The sequence below is a fragment of the Palaemon carinicauda genome, chromosome 17 (genome assembly GCF_036898095.1).
Source record: "Palaemon carinicauda isolate YSFRI2023 chromosome 17, ASM3689809v2, whole genome shotgun sequence".
Taxonomy (NCBI): Eukaryota; Metazoa; Arthropoda; class Malacostraca; order Decapoda; family Palaemonidae; genus Palaemon; species Palaemon carinicauda.
Genome location: NC_090741.1, coordinates 57,124,533 through 57,148,455, shown reverse-complemented (window position 1 = coordinate 57,148,455; position 23,923 = coordinate 57,124,533). Strand labels below are relative to the sequence as shown.

Sequence of the window (23,923 nt, the reverse complement as noted above, 5' to 3'; positions counted from 1 at the left end):
CTTAATTCCACCGTGTACTTGTAAACTAAGGGGGCACTCAGTAGAGAGCATGCCTTTGCCCCTCCAAGCAGTCGTATTATGCTCTAAATTCCACCGTGTACTTGTAAACTAAGGGGGCACTCAGTAGAGAGCATGCCTTTGCCCCTCCAAGCAGTCGTATTATGCTCTAAATTCCACCGTGTACTTGTAAACTAAGGGGGCACTCAGTAGAGAGCATGCCTTTGCCCCACCAAGCAGTCGTATTATGCTCTTAATTCCACCGTGTACTTGTAAACTAAGGGGGCACTCAGTAGAGAGCATGCCTTTGCCCCACCAAGCAGTCGTATTATGCTCTCAATTCCACCGTGTACTTGTAAACTAAGGGGGCACTCAGTAGAGAGCATGCCTTTGCCCCACCAAGCAGTCGTATTATGCTCTCAATTCCACCGTGTACTTGTAAACTAAGGGGGCACTCAGTAGAGAGCATGCCTTTGCCCCACCAAGCAGTCGTATTATGCTCTTAATTCCACCGTGTACTTGTAAACTAAGGGGGCACTCAGTAGAGAGCATGCCTTTGCCCCACCAAGCAGTCATATTATGCTCTTAATTCCACCGTGTACTTGTAAACTAGAGGGGCACTCAGTAGAGAGCATGCCTTTGCCCCACCAAGCAGTCGTATTATGCTCTTAATTCCACCGTGTACTTGTAAACTAGAGGGGCACTCGGTAGAGAGCATGCCTTTGCCCCACCAAGCAGTCTTATTTTGCTGTTAACTCCACTACGCACTTATACTCTGTTGTATTTTCTTTAAAATATAATTTATTAGACCTTGGGTCATACCCCAAATGTTCACCAAGTTTTGTTGGGCATGGTTCAGTAGTTTTTCGGAGGAAGGTGTACCACTGACTCCCGTATCAGGCTAGTACCGTCAGTGCACCACATGGAATGCACTGTAGGCATTACTTGGATACTCTTGGGTGTTGAATGTCCTCGAAGGCCCCAACACTGGGCCTTCTGCTGTTCATGTAAAACCTTTAAATCTCTCTGTAGCCTACATTTGTAGAGTGACTAACTGCGTAAAGGATTGATCCATTTTGTAAGGCCTATGAGCTGGCGACTGACATGCATTATTATTATTATTATTATTTTTATTATTATTGTTATTAATGTTATTATTATTATCATTATTATTATTAATGTTATTATCATTATTATTATTATTATTATTATTATTATTATTATTAATGTTATTATCATTATCATTATTGTTATTATTATTATTATTATTATTATTATTATTATTATTATGATTATTATCAATATTATGATCATTATTATTATTATTATTATTATTGATGTTATTATTATTATCATTATTATTATTATTATGATTATTATTATTATTATTATTATTATTATGATTATTATTATGATTATTATTATTATTACTAGGTAAGCTACAACCTTAGTTGGAAAAGCAAGATGCTAGAAGCCCAAGGGCTCCCACAGGGAAAAATAGCACAATGAAGAAAGGAAATAAGGAAATGATATAAAAAGTAATGAGCAATTAATAAAAAATATTTTAAAAACATTACCAGCATCAAAATAGATACTCCATATATAAAATATAAAGACTTATGTCAGCCTGTTCAACATAAAAACATTTGCTGCAAGTTTAAACTTTTGAAGTTCTACCGATTCAACTACCCGATAAGGAAGATCATTCCACAGCTTGGTCACAGCTGGAATAAAACTTCTAGACTACTGTGTAGTATTGAGCCTCATGATGGAGAAGGTCTGATTATTAGAATTAACTGCATATTGTCATTTAATCAGCACATTTCATTTCAAATTCTACGTAAGGTTCATACATGTCCAATTCCATTAAATAAATAAATGAATGTTTATGTATATATGTATATATATATATATATATATATATATATATATACTGTATATATATATATATATATATATATATATATATATATATATATATATATATATATATATATATATATGTATGTATATATATATATATATATATATATATATACATATATATATATATATATATATATATATATATATATATATATATATACATATATATATATACATATATATATATATATATACATATATATATATATATATATATATATATATATATATATATACATATATATACTATATATGTATATATATTTAGATATATATATAGCAACGAGCTTTCAGGAAGTAAGTTTTCCATCTGCAAAATTAACTGTGTCTCTGTCCCTTTACAAAAATGATATCCATTCTATCCTGTTTGTAGAATTGGATATCTGAAAGGATTCAAAGAAGCTCTCTCTCTCTCTCTCTCTCTCTCTCTCTCTCTCTCTCTCTCTCTCTCTCTCTCTCTCTCTCTCTCTCTCTCTCTCTCATTTAATAGCCTGTCTGGTGCTTACTTTCAGGCTAATGGTTGGTGCTCCCAGGTCCAATTCAAGCATAGGACGGGTATCCAGAGTGAAGGAACCAGGCGTCATATACAAGTGTGATCTCAGAAACCCAAGTCTTCCGTGCAAGGAGGAGGCTCTAGACCCGAAAGGTAGATCTTCGTTTTATTTCTCTACAGTTATTTAGCAAAATTTACAAGTTGATGAAATATTGCTTGGTGAGGTTGTAAAATTGTTAACACCTAGGATAGGTAGAAGTACAATACACAGAAATATTGCACCGAGCAATGGCAGGAATCAGTATGTTTACACAGTGCAATAACAGTGGCCAAGGTGCTTATATAGGACAATGATAGTGACCAGTATTATTATTATTATTATTATTATTATTATTTGCTAAGCTACAACTCTAGTGGGAAAAGTAGGATGTTATAAGCCCAGGGCCCCAACAGGGAAAGTAGCCCAATGAGAAAAGGAGACAAGGAAAATTAAAATATTGTAAGAACAGTAAGAACATTAAAATAAATATTTCCTATATAAGCTATAAAAACTTTAACAAAACAAGAGGAAAGAAATAAGATAGAACAGTGTGCCCAAGTGTACCCTCAAGCATGAGAACTCTAACCCAAGACAGTGGAACACCATGGTACAGAGGCTATGGCACTACCCAAGACAAGAGAACAATGGTTTGATTTTGGAGTGTCCTTCTTCTAGAAGAGCTGCTTGCCATAGCTAAAGAGTCTCTTCTACCCTTACCAAGAGGAAAGTGGCCATTGAACAATTAGAGTGCTGTAGTTAACCCCTTGGGTGAAGAAGAATTGTTTAGTAATCTCAGTGTTGTTAGATGTATGAGGACAGAGGAGAATCTGTAAGGAATAGGCCAAAATATTCGGTATATGTGTAAGCAAAGAGAAAGTGAACCGTAACGAGAGAGAAGGATCCAATGTAGTACTGTCTGGCCAGTCAAAGGACCCCATAACTCTATAGTGGTAGTATCTCAACGGGTGGATTACACAGATCAATGGCATTGACCTGTATACTTAACTGAGCAATATCATTGACCTGTATACTTACACAGAGAGATAATATTGACCTTGATACTTACACAGAACAATTACGTTAACCAGGATGCCTCACATAGAACAATGATTGTGACCCAGGGGCCTACATAGAGCAATGATAGTGATGAGATGGTAGTGACCATGGTGCTTGTATTTATAAGAAAACTATAAAATTTCTCATACTTTTGAGAATATCATTTATGCTTAAGATTTTTATAGATATGCTAACATGGATTGTCTTTGCAGGAACTTATGTCAAAAGGGAAAATTTTGGCTTGCTTGGAGCTGCCATGGACTCTCATCCTCTACCTTTAGAAGACCGACAGATTCTAGTAGTAAGGACCTGTACAGTAATCACTTTTAATATTCAATATTAATGAGTATTCTCTTTACTTTGCTCCTCTCGCTTCTAATCCTCTTTGAAGAATTCACGCCTCTCTGTCTTATCTGCAATATCTCGGCTATCTTCTCCCATACATCCTAGTCTAAGTTCTTCAGTGCTTCAACACTCGTTGTCTCCACTGTGCTTATCTTCCATACATCTGTTACAGAGTCATCAACTCGACTTCTGTCATCAAGTGATATTTCTGACCGCAGAGTGATCCCAATCCTTTAACCAAGCCCTTGATTTACAATGTATTTGCCAACTAAACCATTGATCAACATAGAGCATTAGTGTCCAAGTCCTAACCCTGACTTGCCCTGTGGTAACCATCCATAGTAGATAGGTTGGCACGATGTTTGTTATTACTGATTGTTCCTTTGCCTTTTAGATGGCACTTCCTTTCCAAAGGGCTTTATAACCCTAGCCAAGGTGCTATTTTGCCTTGTGATATAGTGCATTTGAATCAAAATGCTTTGGCACTTTCAAGGGAACTAAACACACAATATACAGTACCAGCTGAACTTGGTTGAGTCCCTTGTCAGGCTGGGAGGAACGTAGAGAGGAGAGGTCCCCTTGTTTGGTTCATTTGTTTGATGTCGCTACCCCCCAAAAATTGGGGGAAGTGCCTTGGATGTATGTATGTATATATTCATTTATGTTTGTTTGTGTGCATGTGATGTGGTAGTAAATTTCAATGAGTTTGATCTTTTCACTCTTGACTCAAAGTCTTTTCCTAATTTAACCACTGTACTAGAAGAGTTGGAAGACCCAGGCCTACAGGCTGAGGAATATGAAGCGCAAGTAGGAGATGATGAATGGAGAAGTAATGAATTAAAAGCTCAAGATAGAGACGACTGGCAAAATCTGACCGAGGCCCTTTGCGTCAATAGGCGTAGGAGATGATAAGGATTTGCATTTTACACAGCCTCAGAATCTGGGGTTTCAGCCCTAGTTGCAAGAGTTAATCGAGTTGCATACCTGATTCTCCTGCAACAAAGTGACAAGGGTGATATGTTGGTTGAATATTGTCTGGTGATTTCAGAATACCACATACCTGTAAATGAGTGAATAATTATTAGTAATTATCCAGGGTTATCCCATTCTGCGTCGTCAGTTTTTAATGTTGATATGTTGAATCAAACACAGATGTATAAGTAACCCTTTAATGTATAATAAGAGGCTACATTACTCTGTGGCTCTGGGCTTCCAACTGAGCGTCGAGCGTCTCGTAAACAATCTTACAAACCAAAACATAAAAGTAACATATGAGCATCGCTCTCAAAAGACTTAAATCCTACTGCAGTACAATAGTAGAAAGAATCACATCCTATCTTTGAGGTAATTAATAAATGCTTGAACCCTAAAATCAAAATACATTATTTCACCTATGAAAAATGCTTAAACATGTTTTATCAATGCAATATAATGCAATGTTGCGCTCAATACATGTAACATTTGAGGTAATACAGTACATTATTACAATAATACATAACAAAGGGAAAACCAATTATTAGGATTTTGTTACCTTGTGGTTCTGGAAGTCCCTTCGTAACTTGACCAATAGACTGACATTTTACTCACCATGATAATCTGGGCTTTCAGCTCTCAAAGGTTGTGGGGGCCGATGTGGTAACGCCCCTGACTGGTGAATGCCAGACTGGCGTTCGAGTTCCGCTCAGGCTCGTTGGTTTCTTCGGTCGCTGCAACCTCACCATCCTTGTGAGCTAAGGATGAGTATAGGTCTATCTGCTGAGTCATCAGCAGCCATTGCCTGGCCCTCCTTGGTCCTAACTTGGGTGGAGAGGGTTCTTGGGCACTAATATGTATATATGGTCAGCCTCTAGGGCATTATCCTACTCGGTAGGGCAATTTCACTGTTCCTTGCCCCTACCATTCATGAGCAGCCTTTATACCTTTAAACCAGGTGACAAAATTAGATTTGGAGGATTTCTCTTTCTAAGAAATATTTATATGAGATATAAGAACCTAACTAACCTAACCTAAGAGTTCTTAGAAACTCAAAGCATTCTTGTGGTCAGAAATCCAGTTTAGTAATATGGAACATATTTCATCATTTCTCTTCTGTAGCAATGGTCACTCCTTGCAGGCATGTGCTCCTCGATGGATTGGCGCGTATAGGAGCATCTCTTATATGGCTGGGGCTTGTTACTGGCGTAACATGCTGGATGATTGGGATACACCTCACATATCTGTTCCATTGAAGGATGCAAGTAAGTTCTAAGTAGAATTATGTAGGTTTTATTCAGATTTTCACTTTATTCTTAAATTGTTGGCTGTTAACCCTTTTACCCCCAAGCTATTTGGAACTTTCCAACCCTTAACTCCCCTGGCGTTTTCCTTTTTCAAGCACATTTTGGAATATTTTGTTTTTAGATTGCGCTGACAGGCTTAATTTTTGTCATAGAGAGGTCAGGTTGGTCTCATTATTTTGGGAAATGCCTGAAGTTTCTCATAAGGTTATCAAAAATATGCAAAAAAATTTGCAAATAGCAGTTTTTTGCAAGGACGTACCGGTATGTCCATTTGGGTTAAGGGATGATTTTGTGAAACATACCAGTAAGTCCATTGACGGTAGAAGGGTTAATGTGATATGTTCCAAGATTTTATTGTACACTCCATTCATGTTCCATCTATTGGCATTGAAGATAAGCTAGGCTATGTTCAAAATGCTGTTTAATATGAATCTTGATTACCTTCACCAGAGGGTCATGTTTCGATAGGTGTGTATTGATCTATTTATGTTTGAATGTTTATTTGTTTGTGATTAGCATAACTCAAAATCTATTTGACAGAATTTCATGAAATTTGGTGGGATAATAGGCCGTTATCCAAGGACAATTTTGGAGAGTAATTGGGTCAAAAGCTAAGGTGAAGGTTACGGAAAGGTAAAAACCTCTTTTAGCTATATTGTCGTAAAATTTTATCCAATTTGCGCGACTCTAGTCCCAAATTGTATATAATTTAATTGTGTATATTGTCATCTGGCATTGGCAAAGGTATGCGCTCTTACTGAGTGCCCGTTCCAGTTGGAATATATAGTTGTTCTGTAACTGGAATACAAACCACGCTATTTATTAGGGGTCTTTCTTTCGGCGTAGCTGAAATGACGAGCCATTAAAATTTAGCGAGGGTTAACTACCCACACCGGTAATTAGCAGGGGTAGGGTGAGGGTAGCTTGCTACTGTCCCCCTCACACACCTGTGATTGAGCTCACTTTACTTTCGGCTCGGATGGTGAATGAACATTGCCGCTCTTCATGCTGCGCCTTATTTGGACAGCCATTAATCTGTTTTTGTTCCTACACTTGATACAAACCCTCATTCTTTACTACAGTATAGGAGATATTCTAGCGCAAGCTGGAAAATACGGAAGAAAACCTTAACAAGGTCGTTAACGACTGGGCTGGGCCGGTAGTTATCCGCCTGTTAGTGGTGGGGGACTGCCTGTCGGCAGCTACTGAATACCTTCAGTCGAATTCTAGCCGTCGCAGTGGTAACACCGCTGCTCCTGCTTTTGTTTGACTGGCAGACTAGCCTTTCTTTATTGTGTTTTTGATTAACTCTTTTTCTTTTTCTTTGTTAGATGTGATGTTCTCTATTATGAGGAAGTGTCGTGGGGTTCCCCCGAAATCTTGTGGCACATTCATGTTGCCACCAGAGGTGGATCCTCATTCCCTATGCCCTTCGTGCAGAGGTCATAGGTGTTCTGAAGGCTCCCCCTGCCAAGTATGTAGAGAATGGTCGCCCTCTCAGTGGGCAAAGTTCGTGAAGAGGAAGAAGAAATACAAAAAGGATTCGTTACTTCCAGGTTCGCCGTCGAAAGGTAAGGAGTCTCGGGCCTCTTCTTCGACCTCTCGATCTCTCTCTTCAGACTCTTCCTTGCCTCCATCCTCCGGGAGAAGTCAAGGAAGAGCGGCACCATTGACTTAATCTCTATTCCCCTTGGTCAGGCGGATCACATTGCCCCTCCCACTGGGACAATTTTTTTCTGCCACCGGGAATGACTATTGCCGCTTCCATTCCAGATCACGTACGAGCGGTATGGACTGCCCTTGGACTTCCTGGTTCTTCTTCAGAGGAAGTGTGGAACCAGTTCCTCGCGGGCACAGTTTTACCTTCTGTTTGTTCCGTAACCGAAATACAAACCACGCTATTTACATTGGGTTTACCTTTTAGCGCAGCTGAAATGGTGAGCCATTAGAATTTAACGAGGGTGTATTACCCCCGCGCTAGTTAGCGGGGGGGGTAGGGGAGTGGTAGCTAGCTACCCCTCCCCCCCCTCACACACAGGTGAATGCTCACTTTCACTTTTGGCTCGGACTGGGACAGACGTCTCTGTCTTGGTCCTCGCTTGGCAGCCATTGTTTGTTTTGTCTTTACTTAATTGCTTACTTTTCTTTTACTCAATATATATGTAAACATGTTTTCATGTTTGTATATATATTTGAGTATAGAAATCAGTAAGTTTCCTTTTCAGAGTTGTGTGTGTAGTGTACGATATCTCCGTGGAGTCCTCGGCAGTTAGGCCACCACGGCGTAATTTTATGGGTTGCGATCGAGTTTGACTTCGGTCTTTCTCTCTCTCTCTCTCTCTTGAGGTCGTTCACCCTTTTACTACGTGTTACTATGCCCTTGTAGCTTCCTTTCCGTGTGGGGGGGTTGCTACGCCGTATGTTTTGTCTCAATTAGTTTATGATTCTAATTGTAGTTGTTTTTTTCAGCTTGTAGAACGATTCCTTTCGGGGTTTTCGTTCTTTCTTTAGTATTCATTCTTTTTTTTTTAAATTACATAATTACATAGTTTCATAATTATAATGGTTATAATTCTGTTTTGGTTACAGCTCTCCTTCTGTGAGTGTAAGTGGTTGTGAGGGCACGTGCCTGTTGTGTAATTCTTGTTTCTTTTCCCTCGGGATTCCTCTTCGGAGCCTCCCCGGGGGAATGAATGTGTACTAATGATTTTTGTTTTTATTTTTTTACAGTTACCGATCTACTGTAGTTCGTTTCTGTAATATGGCTACGGTGTGAGCTGTCTTGTGGAGGCCTGGGGCTTCGGCTGTTGCTGCCTCCCCTTTGGTTTTTCGTCAGGGGCGTGTCTCCTTCTACTGGAAGTACTCCCGTGACGATTGATAGCTCTCCAGTTCATTTTAGAACTCAGGAGGCTTGCCTCCTTGGGTAGGGAACTTTCCTTCCGAGGGAAGTTTTTCCTGTCCAGGCTTGAGTTTTTCCCCTTTTGGGGGTTCTTCTCTTGCCTTTTTTTCGTGCGACTATACTCTTGGTGCTGAGCGGTCACACCTGCAGTTTCGCTCAAGGGGCTGGGCAACTGCAGGAGCCCCTCTTCGGAGGATTGCTCCTTTTGGGTCACTGGCTAACCAGTCTCTTCTACGAAGTGTTTCTCTTTTGTTCGCGAGAGAGTACACTCATAGAGACTCCTCTTCGGAGGATTCTTCTGCTGCTGTTGCTGTTGGCCTCCTTCGCCGTAAGGCTCACCGTCCGCCTCGTCGTAAGGGCCTCTCATCTCCCTATAAGGGGGCTTAGAGGCGCCTTTTTGAATCTACGTTTGCAGCCTACAACTCCTTCATCCGCCCTGTTGTAGATGGACAGCAGTCTGACGGGCAACGGTCTTCTCGACGGACAACGGTCTTCCCGACGGACAACGGTCTTCCCGACGGACAACGGTCTTCCGACGGACATCAGTCTCCCGGCGGACAGGCACGGTCTTCCGGCCTGCTCCTGCTCAGTGTTAGCGCACAGGCGCTTTCATGCTCATCAGCGCTTCCTGATCGCTAGCGCTCTCCTGTTCGCCAACGCTCTCCTGTTCGCCAACGCTCTCCTGTTCGTCAGCGCTCTCCTGCTCGTCGGCGCTCTCCTGCTCGTCGGCGCTCTCCTGATGTTCGCCCTCCTCGCCAGCGCTCTCCTGCTCATCAGCTCTCTTCTGAGCGCCAGCGCTCATTTGAGGATCATCGCCCTGCGGTCTCTGACCATCCTCCAGTTCCTGCTGAGCTCCCTGCTCGCCATCAGTCTTCTGACCCTGTGGCTACGCGACATCGTTCAGCGCGTGTGTCAAAAGCACATGTTCGCCAACGCGCCTGCGATCTTCCTGTTCCTGCTCGTGAACGCCACCTGTTCCTTCACAGGATCTCACGCATCGACCTCCTGCTCGCCAGCGATCTCCTGCTCGCCAGCGATCACCTGCTCGCCAGCGTTCACCTGCTCGCCAGCACGCACAGGTGATTTTAGTATCGCTTATTCGCCAGCGTTCTCCCATGCGTCAACGATCGCCTACGCGCCAGCGTTCACCTGCTCGCCAGCGTTCACCTGCTCGTCAGCGCGCTCAGGCGATTATGGTATCGTCTATTCACCAGCGTTCTACGCGTCAGCGATCACCTGTTTCTCGGCGATCTCCGGACCGCCCGTGTGTGTTACAGCCTGCGCGCCAACGTTCTCCAACGTTTCGTCAGCCGGAGGTTCTAAAGGGACATGGTTCGCCGGCTACTTGCTCGCCATCGCGTGATCGCTCACTGGCGCATGCTGCTCGCTATCGCTCGCCAACGCGTCGCCATGCCACAACGCGCCATTGCCTACTTGCGCGTCAGCGCTCACCAGCTCACCACCGATCTCCTGTTGATTCACATCGCCAGCGGTCATCCTCAACCACGCGGCAGCGCGTTTCCTCGCCATCGCGCCAACGCTGGCGTTCGCCGCCTCGGACACGCGCTCATTCACCTGCCCACCCTCGCGCCCACTCGCCTGCGCGACCGCTCGCCTGCGCACCCGCGCAACCGCTCGCCTGCGCGCCCGCGCGACCGCTCGCCTGCGCGCCCCGCGCGATCGCTCGCCCGCGCTCCCGCGCGACCATTCGCCCTCGCGCGACCATTCGTCCTCGCGCGACCATCGTTCGCAGCGAATTCCGCAGCCGGGGGTAGCAGCAGGAACGCGTGTTCCTAGACAACGCTCGGGATCGCCTCCACCCAAACACAGGTTGGTAGTGCAGGACAAGGATACTACTGATGAGAAGTTAGTACATCATTCTTCCCCACCTTCTTTTCAGGCAGGTACTGTGGGGTCCACTCCAAAGGATCGCCCGATCCCTTTCCCTTTAGCGAGGATTTCGGACTCTGTGTCCTTGGAGCAACAGACTTGGTTTGGTCCTCTGGCGCGGGCGGTAGTGAAGGTTATGAAACCAGCACTCGCCAACTAGGGTGACAAACCAACGGCTGTCTCTCCTACGCTGAAGAGAGAGACAGGAGTGGACTTCGTGGTGACTTCCCCCAGGGCGAAGTTGGTTCCCAAGAGGTCGGTCGCGAAGGCCCCTTCTCCTGCTCGAGGGCTTTCTCCTTCTCCCGTGGACGGGGCCTTTCCGTCCTCAGGTGAGTCCAGTGGGGCGGTAGTCGTCCCTTCGGCACCAAGGGGGGAGACTTCGCTTCATGGAGGAGAATCATCTCGTGAGGAAGGGGCCCCTCGAATCTCTTTGTTGGGATCCTGTATCCCTCCCAGGAGGGAATCCAAGGACTCCAAGACCGTCCCGAAATCCTCCTCAAGGATTCGCCAGGAACCCACGACTACCCGGAGGAATGTCCATGTCTTACCCCAGGAAGAGATCCCTGGGGCAGGAGACTTAGCTGCCAGCCCGCAGGGAGAACAGCAGGAATCCGAACATACCTTCTGGCAGGTCCTAAGCCTGATAAGGCAACTTAACGGGCTTATGGATCCAGTCATCGCCCCCCGTGAAGGCAAAGACAAGATCTTGGATGAAGTGTCTGAAGTTCGGAAAGCCCCGAAGTCCAGTGCTGCTCTGCCCCGGTCTCGGGGTCTGAAGAGTGCCAGAGCTAGGGCCATCCTTGAGAAGAGTCAGTTTGTGCCCAAGCACAGAGACTTAGACAGCGGCTGTGCGGAGGAAGTCGACTTCCATTTTCACTCCTCCAAGGCGCTTTCTTCCAGACTCTGCAGGGCTCCAGCGCTTTTTTCTTTCAACCACGTCGGCTTAAGTTATCGGCTACGACAACTGAGACAAGGTGTCCAATTGCAGTTTCCTCCTGTCAGGAACAGATGGCACGGGAGGCTCCCCCGGGGGGGGCATAGTCCTAGAGGGAGCGGCAGAGTTCACGAACTCTAGGATTGCAGGTTTCACGCTGGGAGGATGCTTAAGGTTACTCATCCGGATGACAGCTTCCCGATGCCCATTCCCGCACGATCTCTGTGATCAGCCAAGGATATCGCGCCTGCCGTCTCTGTCAGCGAATTCAGTGTCTTTGAACCTCTATGCCATAGCGTCGGCAAGAGTTGCCCGGTTGGGCAGAATGATCCATACCTTAGGCGAAGGTCCTCCATAGGATCATCGTCGGCTTCACCCCCGGCTTCTTCAGTCGATCCTTTCTTGTAAGGAAGGATCTGAGACGGGAGTTCCGTAGTCGACCTCTCAGCCCTGATCAAGTTTGTCGAACAAACTTCGGCCAGCGTAGAACAGCAGAATCGATCAGACTGGTAACGAGGCGACAGGACTCCTTAAACCCTGGATCGGAAGGACGGGTACTTTCAGTTTCCATTCCATCCATCTTCCAGGGAGCTCGTGGAATTCAGCCTAGACTGCAAGTATTCCTGCTTATGATGCAGTGTGGCGATCCCGCCGTGGCATCGCAGGTTTTTTTCCCCAGAGAACTCTCCCTGCTTTCCTCATGGCCGCTCAGGTGCAGGCTTCCGCCTCCTGCGCTTTTTGGAGGGCTGGTCTACTCCGGTAGGCTCGGGTTCAACCTTCTTCAGCGCCGGGACAAGCTTCCGGATGCTTACCATGAGTGTGGGTTCATGGTATCTTGCTAGGAGCCTTCTCTTCTTCTGCCTCAACATCTGGCGTATCTGGCCATGATATTGAGTCAACGGCCTTACCACGTTGGAAACCCCGCTTCTCGTCCGTCCAGCGAGGTTAAGCAACGTCGGTTCTGGTCGGTACTTGGATGGGTGACAACCTGGGGACGCCAGATTCTGTTGCCACATCCTCCGAGCCTTCCCTTCAGTTGACTGTGGCAAGACTGAGGAGAGTCGCAGTACCTGTTCTCAGTCAAGCAGAGCTTTCAGCCCTACCTTGGAACGTTTCCTAGTTCTCCTTTCCTCATTGACCCGTCTATAGTCCGAACGGTCGCCTCAGGATAAGTTCCATGTGGGGCGGTCCAAGTTCCGGTGGTTTCAGGCACCGATAAACCGGACTTCCTGGCCCCTATGGGACCAGCGGAACTATTAGACCTGCAATGGGTGTTGACCTATGGAACCTCTTGATGGTAGTGGATATTCTCGTCCTCTCCCCACATTCTTGATGCTGTTCTCGGACTCGTCAAAGAAAAGGGGGGGGGGGGGGGGCATGTTCCGGTCCAGGCCTATGGTCAGGACCTGAAGGATACCTCTCCATCATTCAGGCAGGCTTAGGGGCCGTAGTCTGGCCCCTCTACAGATCCTACAGCTCCTGCCGAGTCGCTCCGTGCGCGTCGACTTCATGATTCTGGCGTGTTCTAACCAGCAGGGGACGCATTGTCACACCTTTACATCTTGCAGTAGAGATACCGAGATGATTGAGATACTCTCAATACCACCATCGGCTCTCTCATTCCAGGCAGAGGAATGTTCTCTCCGACTATCTGAGCAGAGCCTTGTAGAGAGAGTGTACCTGGGGGTCTTTGGCCTTGAGTAACCAGCAAGTCCTGGTCTGGGGGACCTGATCGCGACAGCTTGGAACCTCAAGCTTCCGCTGTTCTTCCCCCCAGTCTCAGACCCCGAGACTCTGGCAAGATGCATTCCGGTGATGGTGGGACAACTTCGACGCCTGCGTCTTCCCTCCTTTTTGTCTGTGGACAATGGGTCTCAACAAGACCAGGTTGTCTGTCAACCTTTCAATGGGAGAGCTCCACAGGGACTATGCGCAGAACGGTTTCTGGACCCTCTGCTTCCCCTGACGTAACTCCCGGGAGAGCTTCTCCCACGGCGCAGACTACTCAAACAACCACACTGCAACATCTTTCCCAAACCGGGACGTCGCTTCGGCTTCATGCCTGGAGACACTACGCCTCCTCCTCAAGAAGAGACAACCCGCTATAGTCGCGGGACGGAGGTCGCGTCATCTGCGATAGTCATCCGCAGGGGTCTTCCAGGCAAAGTGAAGAGTCTTCGGTGGTTGGTGCCGTGGGAGGTATACCTCTTCCCTTGAGGCCTCTTCTCCAGCAATAACGGTCTTATTGCCTTTCGGCGGGAGGAAACTCCTTTCCGCTCTCGGCAATGAAGCCTGTCGCTCAGCCTTTCCCTGATCTTCAGGCTTAAAGGAATAACTTTTTCCTGCCTGCTGGATCTTTCCTCGCTCATGCGAAGCTACGATCGTCCCTGCCCTAGTCGGAGGAAGACCTCCAACTTGGAGCATGGCTCGGACTTTTTAGTCCCTTAAGAGATCTTCTCAAGACCCTTTACGACAGGCCTCGGATTGTATTCCGTCTTGGGTCTCCTGCTCACTCTGGCCGCGGCCAGTGTGTAAGCAATCTTCTTGGTCTCGTACGACTCCGCCCTTTCTAAGGAAGAGGGGAAGGCAACATTCAGGTTCGCTCCTGAGTTGTTGGCTAGACTCAGAATCTTGGGGTCCCGGCCCTTCGGTCCAATTCCTTCAAGATTTTGAGTCTCCATTCTGTATCTGATGTCCCAAGACCTTCTCTTTCTTGCCAATAAAGGAATCGAGAGGTTAGATTTGGGAACAGCTGCAGTTTGTCCTCAGTTGCAGCCGATTTGGGAGTACAAGGAGGACACGGGGGAGAGTCACCAGTATACCTCTTCAGTCCGGACTCAAGGACATTCATCTCGACCTGTCTCCAGACCCTCCCCCGTCACGTCGCCCTACAGCACGATGTTGGATACATCGCAACGTCCCTCGCCTTCGAGTAATACTACTCTGTGACGCAGGTGCTACAAGCTGGAGTCTGGAAGCGTCTAATGACCTTCGCAGCCCGCTTCCTGCAGGGCGTGACCCACAGGAGTCTCGATACGTTTTCTATCGCTCTGTGGTGGCTACACAACAGCTGGTCTAACCTCAGGCTCCTTTTTGGACAGGTAGCAGAAGGTTGAGGGCATTGTTATCAGGTTTTAGTCTGCATGAACGAAAGAAGTATGTCTGGCCCTTATTTCTTTCTTCATCATCCCCTCTACGGGGAAGCAGCATCCTGGTCTCTGCATAGCTGACCTTGAACCTCTGCAGGTAAACCATGCTTCCTTGTGTTCCGAGTATTGAGTCAATACTGTCGCGTCCCCCATACCCTGACGAGGTGGTATTGGGAACGTCCTAACCCAGAGTTCCTTCTGGAACTCCAGGTCAACTGCCTAGGACTGGTCACACTTCTTCCTTCACACACAAGCTTATGTAGGCCACACGGTTGCTTGCGGAGCAAGGAACTTGTGAGGTGCAGGGACTCCTTTTCTCGAGTGCGACTCACTCGGATTCTGAGTCCCCGGGTAAAGCCAAAGCCAGTATGGCTGGGGACTCTCCACCCTACCTAAGGGGTAAGTCACCCAATTTAAATAGTGTGGTTTGTATTTCGGTTACGGAACAAATGACAAATTCGAAGATAATTTGTATTTTTCCTAACCATACAAACCTTAGGTATTTACACATATTTGCCCGCCAGCCCTGTCCCCCAAGACAAGTCCTACCTCTAAGTGAAAGTGAGCATTCACCTGTGTGTGAGGGGGGGGGGGGGAGGGGTAGCTAGCTACCACTCCCCTACCCCCCCGCTAACTAGAGCGGGGGTAATACACCCTCGTTAAATTCTAATGGCTCGCCATTTCAGCTGCGCTAAAAGGTAAACCCAATGTAAATAGCTAAGGTTTGTATGGTTAGGAAAAATACAAATTATCTTCGAATTCGTCATTTTGGAACCCTCAGGAGTTCTGGACCTCGGCTCCCTCCCGTACACTCAGTCGGCACCCGCAGAAGTTTCAGCAGATATAGTAACTTCAGCTCCGGCGGCACCTACTTCGCACCTCACTTGCGCTTCTACGAAACTACAACGTCGTAAGCGCAAACATCACAGTACCTCCTCCTCCTCCTCCTCCTCCTCCTCCTCCTCCTCAGAGGCTAGGAAGGAGAGAGAGAAGAGGAAAAGGAGAGCTCGCTCTCCTTCGCCCAGACGTTCTCGTCGGAGAGACAGGCGACCTAGGGATAGACATCATCGTTCTTGCTCTTCCTCGCCTTCTATCTCTTCACAAAATGTCTCACCGAGAGACTATAAGCACTCTCGTCACAAACATAAGAAGAGCGCTTCCTCGCGTCATCGTTCTGCCTCGCGATCGACTTCCTTTTGCGTAGGATCATCTAGCGCTTCAAGAAAAAGAGCGCTACGATGCGTTCACTGAATACGCCTAATGATGCTTCATACACTGCATTCCACACACTGAAGAGGTTGAAAAGTCAGTCATCAAATCAATATTATACTGTTATTGTAATCATTAGAAAGAAGCCTGAATACTTTGTTGAAAGTTAACCCAACAATCTTTAGGTACTACAGGTTCTTTCTATACTTCTCGCCGTGTCTCAGTACATAGACTGTCAGATAATTGTAACCAAGGAAACAGAAGTCACTCCTCGGGTCATCTAGTTTCTTAAGAACTGCATCGGATGTCTTGGTTAGATTAGCACAAAAAGGATATTATTATTATTATTATTATTATTATTATTATTATTATTATTTGCTAAGCTGCAACCCTAATTGGAAAAGCAGAATGCTATAAGCCCGATGGCTCCAACAGGGAAAATAGCCCAGTGATGAAAGGAAATAAGGAAACTACAAGAAATGTAATTAACAATTAAGATTAAATATTTTAAGAACAGTAACAACATTAAAATAAATATTTCATATTTAAACTACAAAAAAAAAGAAAAAAAAAAGAGAGAACTCTAACTCAAGACAGTGAAAGACCATGGTACAGAGGCTATGGCACTATCCAAGAGAGACAAACTGGGTCTAGATGTATTTGTGTTCACTCTTCCAATGAAGGTTCAGAGGTTAATCGGAAGATACAGAATTACCTTAAGGGATGAGTTTCAACTGCAGGAGTAATTATGCCCAGGTCAAATCTGGCTGTAGACAATGGTTGAATGTGTAAGAAGAAAGTGTAATGGATGAGAGATTTGGTGAAAATGGACATAAAATTGCTATGCAATTTTATTTCTTGTGTTATCATAAAACAAATTCATAATCATAATTCTTCTTTTCAGGATGGCCAGACTTTGGATGTTGGAGTGGGTATCCAGCACAGTTTGGGTTTTCCGCTCATTTACCAGATAAAGAAAAGAAAATGGTGTTTGGAGCTCCAGGTACTTGTAGCTGGCGGGGTGAGTTTGAGCAAGTTTACAAACTGTATTTCATAGTCATATTGAATCCCTTTCTAAGTAAGCATAAGACTATACAGTACAGTAATGGAAGATTTATTGTGTACCTCAGTGTGCTACAAACACAAATCCAATTGAAAATAACAAAGATAAGACAAAGAAATACTTTAATAAAACAAGGTTATATCAATTAATACAGTAGCAAAACGACATTCGAGCCCAGAAAAGGGAGTTATTTTCAAGTTTTAAACATTAATGAAGCATTCTGAGCAATGGTCTTTCTGTAATTTTTGTCTTTTGGAAGCGTTTTTAACCTTAAAGATGCATTTCGAGCAATGATCTTTATGTAATTTTAGTATATTGAAAGCATTTTTAACGTTAAAGATGTATTCCGAGCAATGACCTTTCTGAAATTTTAGTCTTCGGGAGGTAGCGTCCTTGCCTGGTGATTGCCGGACTGGGGTTCGAGTCCCGCTCAGACTTGTTAGTTCTTTTAGTCGCTGCAGCCTTACCATCCTTGTGAGCTAAGGATGGGGGTTTGGGGGAGCCTATAGGTCTATCTGCTGAGTCATCAGTAGCCATTGCCTGGCTCTCCTTGGTCCTAGCTTGGGTGAAGAGGGGGCCTGGGTGCTGATCATATGTAATATGGCCAGTCTCTAGGGCATTGTCCTGATTGGCAGGGCAATGTCATTGTCCCTTGCCTCTGCCTTTCATGAGCGGCCTTTAAGCCTTTAAACGAGGGTGAGCAATATATAAAAAACACAGAAATTCCGTTACCGTGTAAGAGCGTGTGTAAAACAAGTGCGTTACACTACTCAGGCTAACAGTGTTAGTCATATTTATACATAAACTGCTTAATTATAATTGTCTGTGGCGTGTTCAGCTGACCTGTGTTATGTAACCTAGGGTTTTAGATATTGGAAATCAAGAAAGATCCTTTGAGCTTTTCACCACAAATGTCTTCTCAATGTTGTCATTTCAAACTTTCACATAGGATGTACATATTCAGGAATTGAATAAGTTTATTGCCAGATGAAGGTTAACAGACTAGTGATAGTGCTACTTGTCATCTAACAATATCTAGCATTAAGGTATATGTAGAGAAAATGTTTATCTAACCTACTAATTTCCAACAGGTACTCTTAGTTTCCTGAAGGATGGTTGGGGTTTATGGAATATGTTTACTTCTGTAAATATTTCCACACCTCATACTGACAGAAGCTCTCGCAATGGGTACTCAACAACATCTGGAAAATTCTTCAACAAGGATCAGTTACTATTTGCTAGTGGAGCTCCGGGAGGATCTTCAATGCATGGCGAGGTAACGTATAACTGACCTAGTCTGTGGAGTAGGTTTCCCTGCAGTATAGGACCAGAAAAGCAGCCCTTAAAGTAGTAAGTAACAACTTGAACGATTCAAGTCTTGGGTAGTGCCATAGCCTCTGTGCTATGGTATTCCACTGTCTTGGGTTAAAGTTCTCTTGCTTGAGGGTACACTCGGGCACACTATTCTATCTTATTTCTCTTCCCCTTGTTACGTTGAAGTTTTTATAGTTTATGGGAATATTTATTTTGATGTTATTGTTCTTAATATATTTTATTTTTCCTTGTTTCCTTACCTCACTGGGCTATTTTCCAAACTGGAGCCCCTGGGTTTATAAAATCCTGCTTTTCCAACTAGGGTTGTAGATTAGCAAATAATAATAATAATAATAATAATAATAATAATAATAATAATAATAATAATAATAATAATAACAACTGATATATCTGCTCTTTAGTAGAAATATTTTAGTGTGATTATGTCCTTGTGAACATATTTTTTGTTATTTCATAAATACTGTACAAGTAGCAAGTTCAAGGCAAATAGATATGCCTTATGACACATTTCCTTGAGTATTTCATAGAATAACAAGTGAACATAAGTGATATTGAATAAGCAGAATTTCTCAATATTTTGGTATGAATTTTTTTTTATCATTCCAATATTAAATGTAACGCATTTTTGTGATATTTATTACCTTAGATTACCTTACGCATCCATATAGTAAATCTAGTTATGTCCAAAATTGATGAAAGAGAACTTTAAACTACAGGAAACTACAAGCAAAGTAAATAATAAGTGTGCTAACGTACCGAGTGAAGGACAAACCATGTTTCAATGATGATTGTAGACATGGTTATTTGGAGAAGCAGGAGGCCTATCATCTTTGGAAGGGTAACAGATCAGATTTGACCTGGAACAACTATACTCAGCTTAGAGCTTTTGCTCAGAGAGTTTATGCTTCAACTGAAAAGGAATACAATCTAACCATAAAAGAAACCCTTTCTGGTACAACCCAGGATGATAATTGGTGGACTACCCTTAAGTCTGCACTCTTTGGTGTAGATGCAGCAGTTCCTCCTTTACTTAAACCAGATGGCTCAGTCACTCACTGTCCAAAGGAAAAGGCAACCCTTTTGGCTGATGTGTTTGACAGTAAACAGAGTAATGAGAAACTCGAACTTCTTCAATCCTGTTTTCTAAGGCTAAACTAACTAGTTTAGCTTTTCGATCTCGTGAAATTAAAGCTGTGTTGATGGACTTAGATGGTTATGGAGGTGTAGACCCAAATGGTATTTTTTCTTTGTTTTTTACAAAGACTGCAGATTTCTTAGCTCCAAAGTTATCTGTTATTTTGCGCAAGTTAGCAAGAAGAGGAGCTTTTAGCACTTGTTGGAGAATTGGTAATGTTACTCCACTATGTAAATGTGTTTTTGGTAGCTCAATTTCAACTGATTACTGCCCAATATCTATAACTCCCATATTATCTAAAGTTTTAGAATGTCCTTTGGCAAAATGACTTAATAGGTTTGCTGAAGGTAATCATTTGTTCTCTAGTTTGCAATTTTGTTTTCATAAAGGCCTTGGAGCATGTGATGCCCTTCTTACAATCTCCAATGCTGTACAGAAATCCCTTGATTGTGGTCTGGAACTTCCTACGATTAGCCTTGATTTTAGTGCTACTTTGACTATGATGATCATGAGGCCCTTGTTTTCAAACTCAAACAGTTGGGAGTAGGTGAGTCGTTTCTTAGCATTATTATTGAATTTTTAAGTAATAGACCTCAAAGAGTTGTTGATGGTCCCCAGAGTGAGTATAGGAATGTGATATCTGGTGTTCCACAGGGTAGTGATTTTGGCCCATTACTTTTCATCTTATATACACATGACATGGGGTTTGGCTTAGAAAACAAGCTTGTTGCATATGCATATGATGCTACTCTCTTTGCATCAATTCCACCTCCTGAATGTAGATCTGGGGTTGGTGAATCCCTTAATAGAGATCTAGCTAAAATTAGTGCATGATGCAAATTATGGGGTATGAAGTTGAATCCTAACAAAACTCAAATTATTATTGTAAGTAGGTCAAGGACGGTGGCTCCTCAACATCTGGATCTCAGTATTGATAATGTTTCTTTAAATTTGTATGACTCTTTTAAAATTTTAGGTGTGATTGTCGAGAGCAAATTTACTTTTGAGAAACACATTAGGTCTGTGTCTTCTTCAATTGCACAAAAAATAGGCTTATTGAGAAAGTCTAAGATTTTTGGTGATCAATCAATTCTGTAGAAGTGTTTTAATTCTTTTATTCTACCTTGTTTTGAGTATTGTTCTCCTGTCTGGTGTTCAGCTGCTGATTCTCATCTTAATTTGGGGGACAGAAACTTACGGTTTATTAAATTTCTTATTCCTGATCTAGATATTAATTTTTGGCACCGTCGTTCAATTGGTTCATCTCCCTGGACAATTCTATCCTGTTCGTAATACTGGGCAGGCAGTTAATTCAAATAGCCAGTCCTTCTCCATCATGAGGCTCAATATTACACAGTATTTAAGAAGTTTTATTCCAGCTGTGACCAAATTGTGGAATGATCTTCCTAATCGGGTAGTTGAATCAATAGAACTTGAAAGTTCAAAGTTGGAGCAAATGTTTTGATGTTGAACTGGCTGATATAAGTGTTTTGATAGTCTATAAATGAATTATCTGTTTTCATGTTGTTAATGTTTTTTAAAATATTTTATTTTGATTTTCCATTACTTCTTACATCGTTTATTTATTTCCTTTATTCCTTTCCTCACTGGGCTATTTTTCCCTGTTGGAGCCCTTGGGCTTATTATTATTATTATTATTATTTGCTAAGCTACAACCCTAGCTGGAAAAGCAAAATGCTATAAGCCCAGGGGCCCCAACAGGGAAAATAGCCCAGTAAGGAAAGGAAAGAAGGAAAAATAAAATATTTTAAGAAGAGTAACATTAAAATAAATATTTCCTATATAAACTATGAAAACTTTAACAAAACAAGAGGAAGAGAAATTAAATAGAATAGTGTGCCTGATTGTACCCTCAAGCAAGAGAACTCTAACCCAAGACAGTGGAAGACCATGGTACAGAGGCTATGGCACTACCCAAGACTAGAGAACAATGGTTTGATTTTGGAGTGTCCTTCTCCTAGAAGAGCTGCTTACCATAGCTAAAGAGTCTCTTCTACCCTTACTAAGAGGAAAGTAGCCACAGAACAAATACAGTGCAGTAGTTAACCCCTTGAGCGAAGAAGAATTGTTTAGTAACCTCAGTGTTGTCAGGTGTGTGAGGACAGAGGAGAATCTGTTAAGAATAGGCCAGACTATTCGGCGTATGTGTAGGCAAAGAGAAAGAACCGTAACCAAAGAGAAGGATCCAACGTAGTACTGTCTGGCCAGTCAAAGGACCCCATAACTCTCTGGCGGTAGTATTTCAACGGGCGGCTGGTGCCTTGGCCAACCTACTACCATCTTGTTTTCCCAACCAAGGTTGTAGCTTGGCTAGTAATAATGATAATAGTAATAATAATAATTAGGTTTGATGTAGGAATGATGTCTAATGTCCGTTGAAGTTTTTCGTGTCGGCCAAGAAATTATTTAAATGTGACTTGGAGGCTCCGATTTATGTTAGGTTCATTTCAGTAGTTAACATTTATAGTACGCAAATGTATGACATTTAGAGAAAATATATGAATGATATCCCACTTGTTCATTGGTGGTTGTATTCTTTTAATCTTTAATTATAATAAACTATATCGCCGTCAATGACCTTCGATGTCAGGATGCCAGAAAACTTCAAATCAATCAATCAATCATTGGTGGTTGATTATTTTGTATGTCTTAATTAGGGGTGATCCTTATTGCTGTCCTGTCTCAGCCCCACTTAAATGTAGCAGAACACTTCCTGTTGGTGATATAAGATGAGTGGAGAGTTGGTGTCACCAAGTGTGGTAATAATGTTTCATTATTATTTTCCAGATACTGTACCTAGTATAATGGCATACAGAGCATTCTATTTTTCCCCCCTTGGAATCTTCCTTTTATCCTGTGACTTCGAAGGAGCTTCATATTAATTGAAATAAAACAAAGAAATTGAATTTTTGTGTAAATTTATGCATTGTAACAATAAGTAATATTTTTTACTTCTGAAGTTCTTTGAAATATTTCAGAGCTCACTGAAATGTTATTGTTTTTCAAATTTAGAATATAGAGATAACCCCAGGTTTACTACGTTGTATCACTTAATTTCTTACCAGGTGTTCATATACGAATTCTCTGGAAGCAACCTAGTGAAACGTGACTCTAAGAATGGGGATCAACTTGGTGAAAACTTTGGAGCTTCTCTTGTATCTGCTGATGTCAATGGAGATGGTCTGAGTGATCTAGTTGTAGGAAGCCCCACTTTCTCAGAGGACAACAAGCCAGACATAGGAAGGATACAAGTTTTCCACGGAACAAAAGTAAGCTCAAAATACCCTCGGATATTCTTTCTTGGGTATTGTTGTAATGTATTACAGGGTAATGTAACCTAGGGATAAAACTACTCTATTCTATAGAAAAAGGTCCGCTCTCTTCGAAAATGACAATTGTTCCTGTCGGAAATGAATAGTTTCAGAAATATATATGTGTTAACGTAACATTGCTAATGTTAGCGTGCGCAGCTCAATAGCACCGCTTACCAACCAGTACATACGACATGAGCTTGATGGTTTTGTTTTCTGGCGAGCGAAGCGAGCCCACAGAAGAACAAGAGCCATTATTTTTAAATATCTTAACATAAAAATATATTTTTTCCTGCAGCAAGTAACGTGATTTAACCGTTTTTCACCTTCATTTCAACCGCAAGAACAACAACCAGTTCGGCTAATTGAAGTTAGTAGAACTGGTTGTTCTGTTTGTTTGCCGTTGAAATGAAGGTCAATTTCGGTTAAACCATGTTCTTTGCTACAGGAAAACATATATTTTATGTTCAAAATGATACCCTGTAATACAATAAAACTTTACCTTTTTTTGTTCAGAAGACTATGGCTATATGAGTATGTTTTGATCAGAGGATGAAAGCTGTGTTTGTCCATCATATCATAGAAGATAAGCATTAAGTATGAAATGTGTCGACATTAACCAAGGCCTTTAACAGGTATTTTGTAAAGCTGTTGCCCTCTGACTTCCCTCTAGAGGTTATTAATATTTTTTCCAGAATGGCCTAAGTAAATCAAGTAGTCACTCAGGATCAGAACGAGCAATGGCTAGATTTGGCACCACACTTGCTTCTCCTGGGGATATCAATCGAGATGGCTATGAAGGTATGTTGCATATGTTACTGTTTTATTAAGGATTCTTTAT

At 43.1% G+C, this 23,923-nt stretch overlaps 1 protein-coding gene across 3 annotated transcripts in view; it reads left to right on the top strand.

Annotated features, from left to right (window-relative positions):
- LOC137656776 (integrin alpha-PS3-like) overlaps positions 1-23,923 on the top strand; it is a 75,931-nt gene that overhangs the window by 10,431 nt on the left and 41,577 nt on the right. For 2 of the 3 annotated variants that reach the window (XM_068391050.1, XM_068391049.1), the window contains exons 3-9: positions 2,436-2,569; positions 3,725-3,813; positions 5,971-6,094; positions 17,122-17,238; positions 18,372-18,556; positions 22,837-23,040; positions 23,778-23,883. In XM_068391050.1, the coding sequence (XP_068247151.1) occupies positions 2,436-2,569; positions 3,725-3,813; positions 5,971-6,094; positions 17,122-17,238; positions 18,372-18,556; positions 22,837-23,040; positions 23,778-23,883 (959 nt within the window). Of the gene's footprint in view, positions 1-2,435; positions 2,570-3,724; positions 3,814-5,970; positions 6,095-17,121; positions 17,239-18,371; positions 18,557-22,836; positions 23,041-23,777; positions 23,884-23,923 lie in introns of those variants that run through there. The other variant, XM_068391051.1, reaches the window with a different exon arrangement.